Source organism: Stenella coeruleoalba (assembly GCF_951394435.1).
Source record: "Stenella coeruleoalba genome assembly, chromosome: 11".
Classification (NCBI taxonomy): domain Eukaryota; kingdom Metazoa; phylum Chordata; class Mammalia; order Artiodactyla; family Delphinidae; genus Stenella; species Stenella coeruleoalba.
The window spans coordinates 29,271,182-29,286,224 of record NC_137157.1 but is presented as its reverse complement, the minus strand read 5'-3'; the positions used below and the strand labels follow the sequence as shown (position 1 = coordinate 29,286,224).

General features: G+C 36.6%; 1 protein-coding gene across 1 annotated transcript in view; it reads right to left on the bottom strand.

Moving 5' to 3' along the window:
• EPYC (epiphycan) overlaps positions 1–15,043 on the bottom strand; it is a gene marked incomplete at both ends in the record, with an annotated part of 35,576 nt that overhangs the window by 7,191 nt on the left and 13,342 nt on the right. Inside the window, 2 exons of the mRNA XM_079937715.1 lie at positions 822–980; positions 6,215–6,386. Coding sequence (XP_079793841.1) covers positions 822–980; positions 6,215–6,386 — 331 coding nt within the window. The remainder of the gene's footprint in view (positions 1–821; positions 981–6,214; positions 6,387–15,043) is intronic.

Below are 15,043 nucleotides of genomic sequence, written 5' to 3'. Positions count from 1 at the left end.
TATTCTTGAATATGTTTTGCTCACATAAAAATAGGAATATAAACTTTCCCATATACAAGCAAATATAAATATGAATTTAATTAGCAATGGACAACTAATGAAACAATTATTTCTAACAACTTCATAAAAATTTAATTGTTTCCCCCAAATACTATTCATATTTATGCTCTTATAAGAAAGTGTAACTTTAGCAAAGAAACTGACTCATTATATTTAACTGGTCTTTTCCCTATATTCTTCATAAACTTTGTCTGGATTTTCTATTTAAAACATTTTTCTCATTGATGGGAGATTATTGTATTTTCTAATAGTAATAGATGCATTAGCATTAAAATACAAAAGCATTAAAAAGAAACTTTCGAATGATTAAAACACTTAATGAAGACAAATACCAAAATTCTTCAAAGTTGACAACAATTATAAAGTCAGAATTTAGGTTTGCATTCATCAGTCATAAAGCAATTGTGCTTTACTGGAAGTCTATTCAAACAAGCCAGATCCTAGTAAATATATGACCATGACTTTCTACTCTTATTGTTACAACATGATAATGAGATTTAACCTATAAAATAGAATTATTTGTGATTTTTCTTTATTTGAAAATAGTTTGAGAGTATCAACAACTATATAGTTTCATAACAACCTTTATAGTTTTCATAACAACCATTTTTTCTCATCATAAAACAAACCTTCAAAAGTAAAAATAATTGATTTGAGTCATATTTTGATATTCAAGTTTCATTTTCAGTACCAACATTTCACAGTGCAAACATTTTAGGAAAAGTCTGTAAAGAGAAGGGTATTAGTGCCATCATCCTTACTTAGGCTTGCAAAATCATTTCTGTTGATCTTTTTAATTCTGTTAAAGCGGGAATAGAAATAAGCAGTGTTCTTGGGCAGCGGAGGAATAGCATCAAGTTCATGGTCATCACAGTATACCGTGGTACTTATACAAGTACACAGAAGGCAGGTTGGAAAGTCTAAAAGAGGCAAACAATATATGTAAGCAACAAAAGCAACTTCTAACAAATTATGTGATTACGAATATTTATTAAACAAGATTCGCGTCTCAGACTATTCTGGCATATTTAATATTTTCTCATATAGTTTTCTTTAAATGGAATATTAAAGTCAAATATACCAACTAAGGCTACCCCAATAATTAGTATATTCTTTGTAATGCTTTAAAATTTTATTTTAAATTACTGAGTGAATATTGCATGGTTGTTGCTCTTATATTTACTGGAAATTCTATTTTCAGATGTAAATATTAACATTGTGGTTTTTATAAATTTAAAACATCACATATAATATTTTTATTAGGTCTTTCGTTCAATATTTAAACAACCCACTGAAACAAAATCAAGAAAAAGGGCAATGATCATTAATATTAATTCACTCAATGTGCATTTATTAAATCTTTTCTTTGTAAATGGCACTGTGCTAGCTGATGAAACAGTGGTGAGCCAAAGAGACAGTTCTGTTTTGTAATCTGCTATGTAAGATGAATGTTAATCACAAATAAATAAAATGATGACTGTGGTAAATGTCAAGAAATATCATAGGAGCATAAACTACAGGAATTTGATTCAGTCTGAGAGTCATCGTTTTCTGAGGAGGTGATAATTGAGTTGAAATCTGCAGGAAGAACAAGAATTGATTATGCAGGTGACAGGGAAGAGCATGCAGGCAGAGGAAGCAGCAGGTGCCAAGTCCCTTCACTTTGGAGGAACCAAAAGATGGTCCCTGTAGCTACAGTACAGCGAGCATTGCAATGTTTAAGACATAACACACACGGGCCTTATAGGCTGTGTTACAGATTTTGTTCCTTATCTTAAGGATGGGCAGGGGTATTACATGATCAGATTTGCATGTTAAGATGTCACGCTGATTGAAGGTAAGCTGGAAGACTGATGGAGGGCCAGTAGGCAGAGAGGAGATGAGTTATCTAGATAAAAGATGACGGTTGCTTGGCTAGGGTAATGGTGATAGAAAAGACAACAGATCCAAAAGAGTTGTCAGGCTGGATTATATCTCCATTTATTAATCTATTTTTTTCTATCACCCCCGTACATACACACTCCTACCCGTCCTTTGCACTCTGTTTATTGGTCATGTAGAGGACAGTGAGCTTCAAGGGAGATAGAGAAGAAATGGCCGGAAGAAAAGGACAATAGGATGGACGATGTTACGGAGGCCAAGTGGAGAGTTAGTTTGAAGGAATAGGGAATAGAAAATAATCTAAGCCTCCTGAGATGTCAGTTAAGGACTGAAAAATGTCTCTTGGATTAGTTACTGTGGGGATTATAGGAAACTTCAGTAAACACTGTGGAGTGATGAGGTTGGAAGCTGGATTACAGCCACGAAGGAGGAAGTTAGAGGTGAGGAAATAGTTACAGCACATACAAACCGTGCTATTGAGATGTTTGACTGTAAAGAAAAAGGAAAGAAAGATGGTGATAACTATAAGAAGACGTATTTGTAGTGTGTATGATGAGGAAATGGACTAAAGTGAGAGAGATTTGAAGAATAGAATCCAGAGGAAGAGAGACTGAATATAAAAAGGATACTGAGAGGGCAGCAGGAAATGGGACTCAAAACACAATGGGAAGAATGAAGATTTCAGTTTAATTTAAAATCTGTGGTGTGAAGGACGCATCTGTGAAACCAAGGTTCCTAGCTCAATCCCTGTATGTATCATTTAGTTCATTGAGAGAAAGTTTGTTCTATAATTTGTCAGTTTTCCTAGTTGCTTCTGGTCACTAGTCATACCCTGGAAAAATTATGAATTAATGTAATTCTACCACTGTTACTGGAAAAAGAATGCAAAATTCTGATAATCATAGGTGTAGTAGGGGGAAAAAAACACAATCGGAAGAATTTACATCCCACATGTGGGAGGACAGACAGTTCCTCTGTTGTAATAGGAGTAGATGCATGGATGTAGATGTAGGTAAATTATATGTCTGCAAACAGAAAGACCAAAGAACTGCTGACCAGAAGACTGCATTTTCTTTGTGAAGGAGGCGGCTAAGCTCTCTGATGAGTTTGAGGGGTTTAGGGAGGAGGAGAAAAAAGTTGTGAGACATGAGATTGATGGGGAAAGTGAACTAGCCATGAGAGGTAGAAGAAGAAAGTGATGGAAGACTTTCTTGGGATTGCTCAGTGTCAATTCATCCCCATTTAGCTGAGACTTTGCTAGTTTTAGCACTGGAAGCCCCCGGTCTTGGGATCCCTTCACTCCCAGGCAAATCGGGACATTTGGTTGCCTTTGTTGAAGGAGCCATTCGTGGTTTGAGATCAAGAACTGGTAATGCACCTACTAAGGTCTTATTACTGTTGTTAAATAGAAAAATCACGTATAATAACAACTTCAGGAATGAAAACTATTTTAGGAATGTAAATCTAGGAAAAAATTTTAAGGGAGAGCTATGCATTATTTAGTACTTGCTAATTTTTCTAATCACTGTAAATGAGTATTTGCTACTTATCACAGTTTTTAGAAAGTAAAGCATTTTGTTCTATATATTCATGGTCATGCTAGTTTAATAATCACTTAGGGTAATTATATATAGTCACACCAGTTATTATTTAATTCTAGTTTTTTCCACTCATAACTCAAGCCTACTTTATGTGGCTTCAGAATACTATTTCTAGAAATTGATATTCATAGTAACAAATAATATTTTGACTTTTAATGTTTTAAATATTTCCAAACTATTTGCCTTTGATAAATTTATAAGATTTAAATTTAATTTTAAAGTTTAGAATTTCGAGAGATGCTTCCTCTTTGGAAAGTAAAATGTGAATTAAAATTTTAACTTCATTACTTATTCTCAGACTCCTTTAGAGACAAAAAGTTTTTTTAAGTCATAATTTTTCTTATATTGTTTCAAAACTGACATTATTGAGCCATATAAGTTTTACTAAAGCTTTTAAAAAGATTGGACATTCTGCTCTTCTATTGTTCCTGGCTCATTAGGTAATGATGCCAGATCAGTCAACTTTTGAAAGATCTGAAATTACTTAAAAGTAAGTAATGTTCTAGAGATATTTAATTTCCCTATTTTGAGGACTTTCTGCTGGATATATACATTTCCTTCTCACTGTGTGTGTATCTCCCTGGTTCTGTCTGTAGCGTGTTCTGCTACTTCATAGAAAGTTGACTATGTGGAAAGAATATGGTGTCTTCATTAAAGAAAGGGCTTAGTGGCCTCTGTTTTCATGCCAGCGCCCCTACGTACCACTTCCATGACCTTGGACAACTTTTATAGTATTTTGGAATTTTAGTTTTCCTATTTATAGAGCGAAGATAACAGTAACTAGTACTTAGTATTGTTGTATCTCTTCAAAGAGCTGATGTACATAAAACACTTTAGTGGCTGGCGTATAGGCAGCATTTCACAAAAGACAACATTTTTACACTACTTATTGGTGAACAGTTAAAAACTCACAGAAGCAGAGGGTAGATTGGTGGTTACCAGGGACTGGAAGGAGGGGGAAAGAGACAGCTGTTCAACAGGTATAAAGTTTCAGTTATGTAAGATGAATTAAGTTCTAGACATTTGCTTATAACACAGTTCCTATAGTTAACAATGCTGTATTGCACACTGAAAAGTTTGTTGAGAGTAAACAAAAAAGATATACTCTTCGGGCTTCCCTGGTGGCGCAGTGGTTGAGAGTCCACCTGCCGATGCAGGGGACACGGGTTCGTGTCCCGGTTCGGGAACATCCCACATGCCGCGGAGCGGCTGGGCCCGTGAGCCATGGCCGCTGAGCCTGTGTGTCTGGAGCCTGTGCTCCACAACGGGAGAGGCCACAACAGTGAGAGGCCCGCATACCGCAAAAAAAAAACAAAAACAAAAGATGTACTCTTCTATCAAGAATAGAGTATTGAGAATAACTAATATGATGTTTACTGTGGGCCAGGCACTAACTTCATTCAGTTAATCCTTATAACGACTCTATGAGGTAAGATCTATTATTTATTATCCCATTTTTTAGATGAGAAAACAAAGGCAAAAAAATACTGACTGCTTTGCTCAAGACTGTGTATCTAGCAAAGTCTCAAAGCTGGGATTTGAATGCTCTTTCCTCTCTTCTGTTCTCAGTGTGTTCTGTACAAACTTTTCTTATATTACCTGTAACATATCACTGTCTCTAAGTTGGTTTACATGTCTGTCTCTATGTACTAGACAGAAATATCTGTGAAAACAGTAGTCATTTTAAGACAAGTCTTGTATCTCCAGAATTTCTAGTACAGAGACTCTTGATACTAACCAAACCTTTGCAATGGGAACTCTGTACCCCCTCACAACACCATTCTCCAAGTGTGTAATAGTGTTCTGGTGTGAGTCCACTTGAACAGCCCCCAAGGTTGACACTGGCAAATTCTAACATGAAATACCAACAAATCATAGAATCAGGCTCAACACCAGGAATTCCTTCTCATGACCTAAATAAAAGGCCATGGTTTACATCAACTTCAGGCCCTACTAGATGGAGTCCGATGTTATGAAATACTTTCTTCTCTTTTCCTTTTCCTGCTGCTTCCCAGGACTGAGTGAAAAGAAGCCTGTTTTCCAATAAGTACACAGACAAGAATCAGAACAGGCTTCAAACCCAGTGTGTGAACCTAATAGCTATGTGATCTCTGGAAAGTTCCTATGCTCTCTGAGCTAGTTTCCTTGGTAATAATGAAAAAAATAATACTAATACCTTCACAAGGAGGTTGCAATAGTCAAACGAGATAATGTGAAGTGCTGAGCATTATGGCCCCCAGAAAGCATGTGCTCAATCAATGTAAAATAATATTACCATCATCACCATCATCATTATCATCATCGTCGTCCATCATCACTTGATCTCCTTGAACTGCTGGGGCCTGATCTCTCAGACACGGACTCTGATCTTGCTGATAGTGTATCGTTTGTTCTAGAAATGCATTCCACCACAAAGCTTTCTGAGTAATGATGCCAGAAAAATATTTTGACCCCAAATCTTTGGTTATTTGATCATTTCCATCATGCCAAAGCAGAAGTATTAAAACAGCTTTATATTTTAATACCAAATACATGTATATCTCCTGCTTCAAACCTAGCCTATAACAAAGTTTACTCCTTGGGTCATGGGGGCTCCCTGCAGAGTTGGAGCTTGGCAGTTTTGAGGAATGTACAAGTGGACTTCATTACAATCCAGCTTTGATGGACCTGACCTTCATTGGTGTGTGGGCCCAGAACCCCAGGGAATTCAGGCTCCTGTGGAGAAGAGCCGTCAATCAGTCTGGGGGTGGACTCCTCTTCCTCTTCCTCTTCAGCATCCTTTGGCTGTAGTGGCGGGGTGAGGAGCTCTCTGTTCCCCGAAGGTATCGCTGTCGCTATTTCAATCTGAAAAAGAAGCAGAATTTCATCAGGCAACCTTCTCAATCACCCTCTGTGGCAGTTACACAAATTTAAAATGTATCCATCTTTGCCGCAAGAGGTCGCTGGTGTTCTGAAGTTGAACAAGGTGGGACGCCTGCTTGCCTGGGAAGGTCCATGCGGTTCCAGTTACTGTTATTGTTTTTAATTAATTTTGTTTCTCAAATCTTAGTAATAGTTTCCAATGCCTTTTTAATTTTGGTCTTACTGCTCTTTACAACATTAAAAATAACCTCGTTTATTGTTTTCTAAATACCTACCATTGCAAGAATATATTATTGTTGTGAAAGATTCAAATTAATCCAGAAGTGTGCAGAGTAAAGTCCAAAGTCCCCTTCATCCTGCAGCCCCAGTTCTACTCTTCTTGTAGACAATAACCAATAAGAAATTGATGTGTATTTTCAAGTCCTTTTAATCCTTGGTTTTCTAGATTGAAATATGCTGTTCCTTTACAATGACTTACACTTCCTTCAATTGCATTTTTAGTGAAAAGTATCCTTTGTACTAAAATAAAATATATGGAGACAAGAAAACTACATGATTTGATTATAGAATGCTATTTCTCATATATTTTCACTATTATTTGAATAACAAATATTACCAATAATATTTGGGTATTAAAATTGACCTTTTTGAGAGCTTTGACAATAGGAGGCACTTTTATAAAATTTGAAAAGCTTCTCAAAGGTTTTTTTCATGGCTACTGTTTTAGATTACACTTGCTTTTCTCTTCTTACTTGCATATTTTATGTAGTGAGTTGTTGCCTCTAAGAACACTGTTTGCATTTAAAACAACCCGTTACTCTCAACTTTCTTTCCTTATCTCAGTCTGTTCCTTTGTATCCCTTAGTAAATCCCTACCTCCCTACCCTACATTCCTGCCGACCTTGTAACTTTGGGCAGGAAATCTGTTCAAGACAATTAGTTATCAACATGTAGGAACCACCCTTTGAGGCCTAGTTTTTTCATGGCATCCCAGAAATTCCAAATTCTCGCTTTATCACCTTGATATGGCCTCCTGATTCTTGCCATCCTTTATTTGGTTTCATTAAAAAAGCAAAACAGGGCTTCCCTAGTGGCGCAGTGGTTGAGAGTCCGCCTGCTGATGCAGGAGACACGGGTTCGTGCCCCAGTCCGGGAAGATCCCACATGCCGCAGAGCGGCTGGGCCCGTGAGCCATGGCCGCTGAGCCTGCACGTCCGGAGCCTGTGCTCTGCAACAGGAGAGGCCCGCGTACCGCAAAAAAAAAAAAAAAAAAAAGCAAAACACACAAATTGCTTTCTAACTTATTTAATGTCAAAATGATATGCAAGCTATTACTTTCATGTGTAAGATAAGTACATAATTAGGCTAGATATTTTCTGAATATTTTAGATAGATGTTTCCATTAACCATAAAATTTTAAGATAGACTTATGATTTAATGTCACTTTTATACACTTGAATACATTCCTTCACAAATGAAAATTATCCTTTTAAGGAATGCTATACTTTTTTTGTCAGTTTACTTTTCTGGATGTGTCTCCTTCTATGCTTCTGTAGTTTCTCCATTTCAGCCCTTCCTACATTGTATGGGATTGATTCCATCAGGTTTCCGCCAACCCAAGCCTACTTGATGGTACGCTTTGAGTTATGTCTTTTATCTTTGTACCTCAAGGCTGTAGCATAGTAGGTGATCAACAAGTACTTACTGAAAATAATAAAACAATTTTGCTTGTCCAAAATAAATCTAATTCACAACTCTATGCTTAATTTTAGAGATTTTGCTGAGAAAAAATCAACGAATGTATTAATGCGTTGAAAGCAAACCAAAAGCACATTACAGTGTATTTGGTGCATTAGGAAGCCATACATGAAGATATTATAAAACGTGTCCAGAAATCTCTGCTTGAGAAGATTAGGCACACTTCCCTAAACAGAGAAACATACGGTTTCCATCTGCAGGGTCGGAAGGAGGCAGATTCAGAAGGAATGGATTTGCAGAGAGACCAAAAGGAGGCTCTGGGAAGAGCGGAAATTGAGACAGATCTTTCATGGAATGGAGGCAGCCTAAAGGGAGAAACACATTCCAGACACGTTGCCTTGAATCTTTAGCTTTGTAGAAAAATGTTTGCACATACTTTTTACAGATAATTATTTTTCCACCGATTTGACGTGAAGCTGTAAGGTCTCACTTGTCATTCAGTATAATGAGGCAAAATAACTTTTGTGTTTATCAAAAGCTGTTTTGTTCATGCTTACTTGCTAATAAAATGTGAATGTTGAATAAATTTTAAGACCAAAGGAAAGGGATTTTTTTTCAGTTCAGCAAAATTACAGAACTGTAACCTCAAAGTACTGTGTCTGGAGAGCCTTTTGTATTGCAGACACCATTTATTCTCACATTGAATAGAAGTGATTTAGGCTTCTGTCGTCTTTTCCTCTTTAACAATTTTCATACCATGATGTGAAGCTGTGAGGCAATGCACGCAGAGAAATGAGGCCAAGGAAACGTGACCACCTGGCTCTCCGTGTGGCAGACTTTTATGCTTATGCTGCAGAAACCTAAATTGGGGAACAAACACAAATGGCCAGAAAATATCCCTGCCCCCCTTTCTCAGGCTACAATTGGAAACACTCAAATGCAAACATATCTGAGCCTCTGATACAAGTATTCATTCTTTTGGAGTTATTCTCCACTCTTTTTCGTTTTGCCGCCTTATTTTACTCAGACTTGCTCCCTACTGAATGGACTTTTTGATCTAATCATTATATTTCCCTAAAGTTTAAAAACACAATACAGGGTCACTCCCACATGTGACCTTGAGCTTAGCTATCACTGCACTTGCTTATCTTCTTGACCCAGTACCAGCAGGGTACATCTTTGAGTTGATTGTGGTCTCATTCTATTCTCTTGTTTACTGTCCTTTAGATGACTGATGCCATGCGGACTGTGTTTAGAAGCACTTTCCGTGTCCACGAGAGAGGTGTATCTCTACCAGGGATGACAAATGCATAGCGCATAGACAGTGACCTGGGTAGAGTGACGTCTCAGCAGACGTCAGGCTGGAGAGATCATAGTGCCAAGAGGAGTCCTCCACCCTGCCTCAGCCTCCACACCCAGCACAGACTTGACTCCACAGAAGCAACCCAGCACCTCAGTGCAATCTCAGGAAAATCAGGGCTGAAATGACCCCGAGGTGTCTTAGATGAAGTTTCTGCTCCTGGAGAAATAAGGAATCTCAGTAGAAAGTGAGTCAGTTACAGTTTTTTGTACCAGATGATGTGTACTCAGACTTTTACTGGCAATATTTATATTGTCTTAGATGAAGTTTCTAAGGTGTCTGGAGACACAGTGTCTTAGATGAAGTTTCTGCTCCTGGAGAAATAAGGAATCTCAATAGAAAGTGAGTGTCTTAGATGAAGTTTCTGCTCCTGGAGAAATAAGGAATCTCAATAGAAAGTGAGTCAGTTACAGTTTTTTGTACCAGATGATGTGTACTCAGACTTTTACTGGCAATATTTATATTGTTATTAATAATACTGCAAAAGATTTGAGACTTTTATTCTCCAATAGTCAGCAAAGTTGCCCATAGAAGAATCTTCCTATAAAAGTGCTCAGCAACATTTTAAGTGACAATAACATAAGGGGGAGGGTGGATAAATTGGGAGATTGGGATTGACATATACACACTATATATAACAGATAACTAATAAGGACCTACTGTATAGCACAGGGAACTCTACTCAATACTCTGTAATGACCTATATGGGAAAAGAATCTAAAAAAGAGTAGATATATGTATATGTATAACTGATTCACTTTGCTGGACACCTGAAACTAACACAACATTGTAAATCAACTATGCTCCAATAAAAATTAACTTAAAAAAACAAAAAACAAATTTCAATCAAATCTCCATTTGTCCCTTAGCAAAAAGCACATATAAGTGATCCATACATCCATATTAACCATATTACTACCGTTAAGCCTCTTATTTATCTTAATTTCAGAGTAAAAATATGAAAAATTAGTATGTTCAGAAACAGCAGGCACACTTCTTCCTAACTGGTTCATTCACCACTGATTCCTTCCGTAGAGACCTCTTGTTGAGCATGCGGCTCACACGTGTTCAGAGCAGTCACAAACCATTTGTGCTGTTAAGCATTGTGTTTGAATTAATAAAAACGAATGTATTTTGTTTTTTGATATTTTAATATTTTTTCATCTCTGCGTTTAATCTGCACTGTTTCCAATGAGGAACTCAATGAAAATGTAATATACGTGTGATGGAAAGAATGCTATGAAAGAATTTGTTACTCAGATTTGATTCCTATCTTTATGAATGAGTGAAAGGATCACTAAATGAATAAGTGAATTTGTAAATGATGGAAGGTTCACCAGTCTTTATAATTGTCTAATCAACCAGACTGAATGTCTGTGCCAAACATTACACTTAAGTGATGATCAACTGTCCATTTTACCCATCATTAATATTTTCTAAACATCTATAAACACCATTGTTTTTTCTCCCTATTACCATCACCATAATCTAAGTTACTTTGTTCTCTTGCTTGAAATACAGTCATAGTCTACTTACAGGAAGTTGGGATCTCCTCTACTATATATTCAACCTTCAGTGAGAATAAACTCTTAAAAATACAAAATTGATCATGTCCACCCCTGTTTGAAAGCCTTCAGTGGCTTTTTATTGCTCTTGATAACCAACAGAACAATGGCCTTGAAGAAGCACTGCAACATATTGATTATGAGGAAGGATCCAGACTAGATGAGTTTGAATCTAGCCTCGGTGTTTAGGCAGTTACTTTACCTCCCTGAAGTTCAGTTTCTTTATTTGTAAAATCCTGATATAAATATTACAGCGGTGTTAGGATGAAATCGTTAATACACATAAAACACTTAGAATAATGTCAGACACATAGTAAGTGCCATGGAAAGGTTTGCTATTATTATTAAAATAAATTTAAAACTCTTTGATTCACAGAGTCCTGCATGGTTTGCCCTTCAAGTGTCCTCTGCCTTCAACTCCTGCCAATTGTTTTCTTTTGCTACACTGGCGATCTTTTGTTTCTTATACTCTCCATGTTCCTTCTTCTATAGACATTTGAATGCACTAGTCATCTGCTTGGAACTCCCTCCACTCCCCAGCTTTTTTTCCCTTATTTTATTTTTGACAGCTTTATTGAAAGTATAATTGCTATACAAAGAACTTCACATATTTAATGTGTACAGTGTGATGAGTTTGGATATATGCAAACATCTGTGATGCCGTCATCACAATCAAGATATTAGATAATATCCACCACCTCCCAAAGTTGCCTTGTAATCGCTTATTTGCCCCTCATATCTAGTTCAGGTCTTACTTCCTCAAGGAAACATCTCGTGATCTTTGTGACTTAGACAAACATGTTTGATGAGCGGCTCTCAGAGCTTTGTGTACTTCTTTTGGCACATCCACCCTTGATTTCATGGTAGGTTTGTGTGGTTTTTTTGGATTGTTGCAATTATTCCTTTTCTAAGATCCTTTGCAACATGACTTTTCAACTCCTGCAATCAAGAAGTAGAGGGTCATTTCTCATCCCTTGAATTTTGAATTTAGACTGGCCTTCTGATTTGCTTCAGTCAACAGAATGTATTGTTGTGTCAGTTTTGAGGGTAGTTCTCCAGAAATATTTCATGTTTTCATTTGATCTCTAGGAACCCTGCCCAGTCATCATATGAATGAGCTGGCTCCAGCCTGTTGGAAAATGACAGAGCATATGGAGTACAGGAAAGCCATGTAAGCTGAGGCCCACCTAGTCCATCCATCCCTGAACCAACCCAACAGCTGGTTGGGGATATATGAGTGAGCCCAGTGCAAACTAGAAGCATAGCACAGCCCAAATTGCTGAACTGCAGAATTGTGAGCTAAATAAATGGTTGTTTTAAGCCACCAAATATAATGATGAAAAAACAACAATAAGGTATATAACATTAACCCTCATGGGGAAATAGATATTAGTTAAATAGCCACATATACAGCACAAAAATCTGTACCAATAATTGTGCACATTTAATAGATTTGTAAACTGAGGATGGAAGGAGGGAGGGTTAAATAAACTGCCTGAGGTCACATAGCTTCTATGTAGTAAGGCCAGGATGTGAACTTGATTATCGTTACCACAGAACTGCACAACGCCCTTAACATTTACTGACTCTGTACTCAGCCAAAAAAAAAAAAAAAAAAAAAAAAAATCATGCTGAATAATCTAACTTCTTAAATATCTTCATTCTGAGGAAGAGGAGCTCTGGATAGGAACAGTGAGCATTGTCATCGCTGGGAATGACTTCACATTATAAATTCATAAATGGACTTCCTTGTACATATTTTAAGCCTCACGTGATTTTTTTTTTCTTGGTGTCATTTATCAACCTACCATCAGCTCTGATGGTGACTGATCATGTTAGTCAGTTGCTGACCCTGAAGGCTGAACACCCTACCAAGGCCATGTTGCCCGGTGGTAGCACTTGGCAGCCAGTCAGTCCCTGAAATTGACAAGTATAAAAAGAAATCACATAACAGGGCTGTAGGTAGAGTGTAAAATTCCAGCCGCATTTATTATAATTTTCTCTCACTTTTGTGAGAAATAAGTATTACGTAGAATGAAACTCTAGTCTGATTAAGCATGATGGCTAAGACAATTTCATATATTCACCAAATCATCTCGTTTTCCTCCTGGGTATTCAGTTAAAATAAATTTTCCAATTTATTTGACTCTAGCTTGGGTCATTTGGCTAGTTCTAGCCAACTGACGGGCAGAGAAGGTCATGTGCGGCATCTGGTCAAATTCAGTGAAGAATAAGCATACTTTCTTCATATTCTTTCTCTTCCCTTAATCTGTCAACAGAAGATCCACTGTGACAAAGGTGAGGATGGTGACGTTCTAGCATGAAAGATGTTCAAATCCCTGAATAACTACTTGGAAGACAGTAAACTCATTGACCTGCATTGGGTAGTCATGTCAGCAAGATATAAATTTTTATTGTGTTAAGCCATTGGGATTTTGAATTGCTTGTTACAGCTGCTAATGTAACTTGCCCTAATATAGACCTTTTCAATTTTTGTTTTCTTATGTGTTTCCTAATTAAACTGATGGAACAGTTTCTAATATTTTGGGAGTTGAGCTATCTAGCACATATCATTGACATTAGAAAAAATAAATGCACATTTTTTTGTCTCTCTATCCTCCCTGATTTCTCTTTTACAAACAACTGTTCTTTGATCTTGGTTATTTGGTATAGTACTTACTGAAATATTATATCACTTTTTTAGTGAATTCACCACTGTTTCAATTTATTTTTAAATCTCAGTATTTTATTAAGTCAAAATTAATAAATCTATATAATGAATAAATATCTGCAAGTCAAAATCAAAATTAGTTAATGGCTTTTTGTTTAATCAAAATAGCATATAATAATCATAACATTTGATATTGACTTGCTAAGGTATGTATGTATTGACAAAAACATGTAAATGCTTCCTTTTCTTTTAATCAATCCTAACGTATGGTTACTCTTCATAAATAACTCTAAATGGTAATGCTTCTTTGTATTCAGTGCAATGTTTAAGTGAAAAATTTAATGCAAAAGAAACAAAAGCTGATGATTTAAAGTTTCCGTTTAATCATACCCTCCCTAATCTGTGTCTCTTCTGGGACCTCAGCATGTTTTTCTTTGTTCACATGTTTATTTTCTCATTTCCTTTCCTTGTTGTCAGAACATGGCAATATTTCATTTTTACTTGCCAGAAAGATTTTTTACTTCAGTTTTATCCCAGTTTATTCAGGACTCTGTTCACCATCATCCCCTTAGACTCCAGAAACTTAATAGGTTTCCAACATCTTAGTTCTCACAAAATGTATCATCTAGTTCTAATTGAATGTCTCCAAATAATATTGGTAGGGAACTTTGGCAAAGGCTGTAGAAACACTATTTAATAGCAAAGTCAGTTCATGTTCCCTTTCCCCTTACTGCCCTTGTTCCCCAAGTAAGGATGCCAGGACAATTTAGTGTAGGCTGAAATCAGTAATCTCATGAGGATGGGGGTAGGGAGAGACAGTCAATCACAGTAATTGAAAACAAAGAAGTTGGACTGAAAACCAAGATATTTAGAACCTTTCAAATGCTAGCTCTTTTATTTTATGGTGAAGTAATTTAGTATTTTTTTTAAGTTTCAATCTTTCCCATCCTAACACAAAGCAAATTGTTCCTTCTAACACAGACTTTATTGAGGCACAAACTGTAACAAGCTGTGCCTTTTAATATGTAGAACTTCTCTGCATACAACTGCTATTCATTGATGATGATGTTGATGATGTATTTATCAGACGTAATTATAGACATTTTGAATAAGAAAACGTGCATTTTGGAGGATGTCCCAGGGAGGAGCAGCTAGTAGCCAATTGCCTTCAAAATAGATAGTTATTACATTATTTTTTTTCCTCATGTACAGTCTCAGTGGTAAAGGCTTGAAAAATTTTACAAATTTAGAAACCTTACTTTATCTCTCAGGGGGAAGAATTACTTTAAACAAATTCCAAAGACTGTACTAAACCAGGATGCTAACCTGAACCCTGTTATTGCCA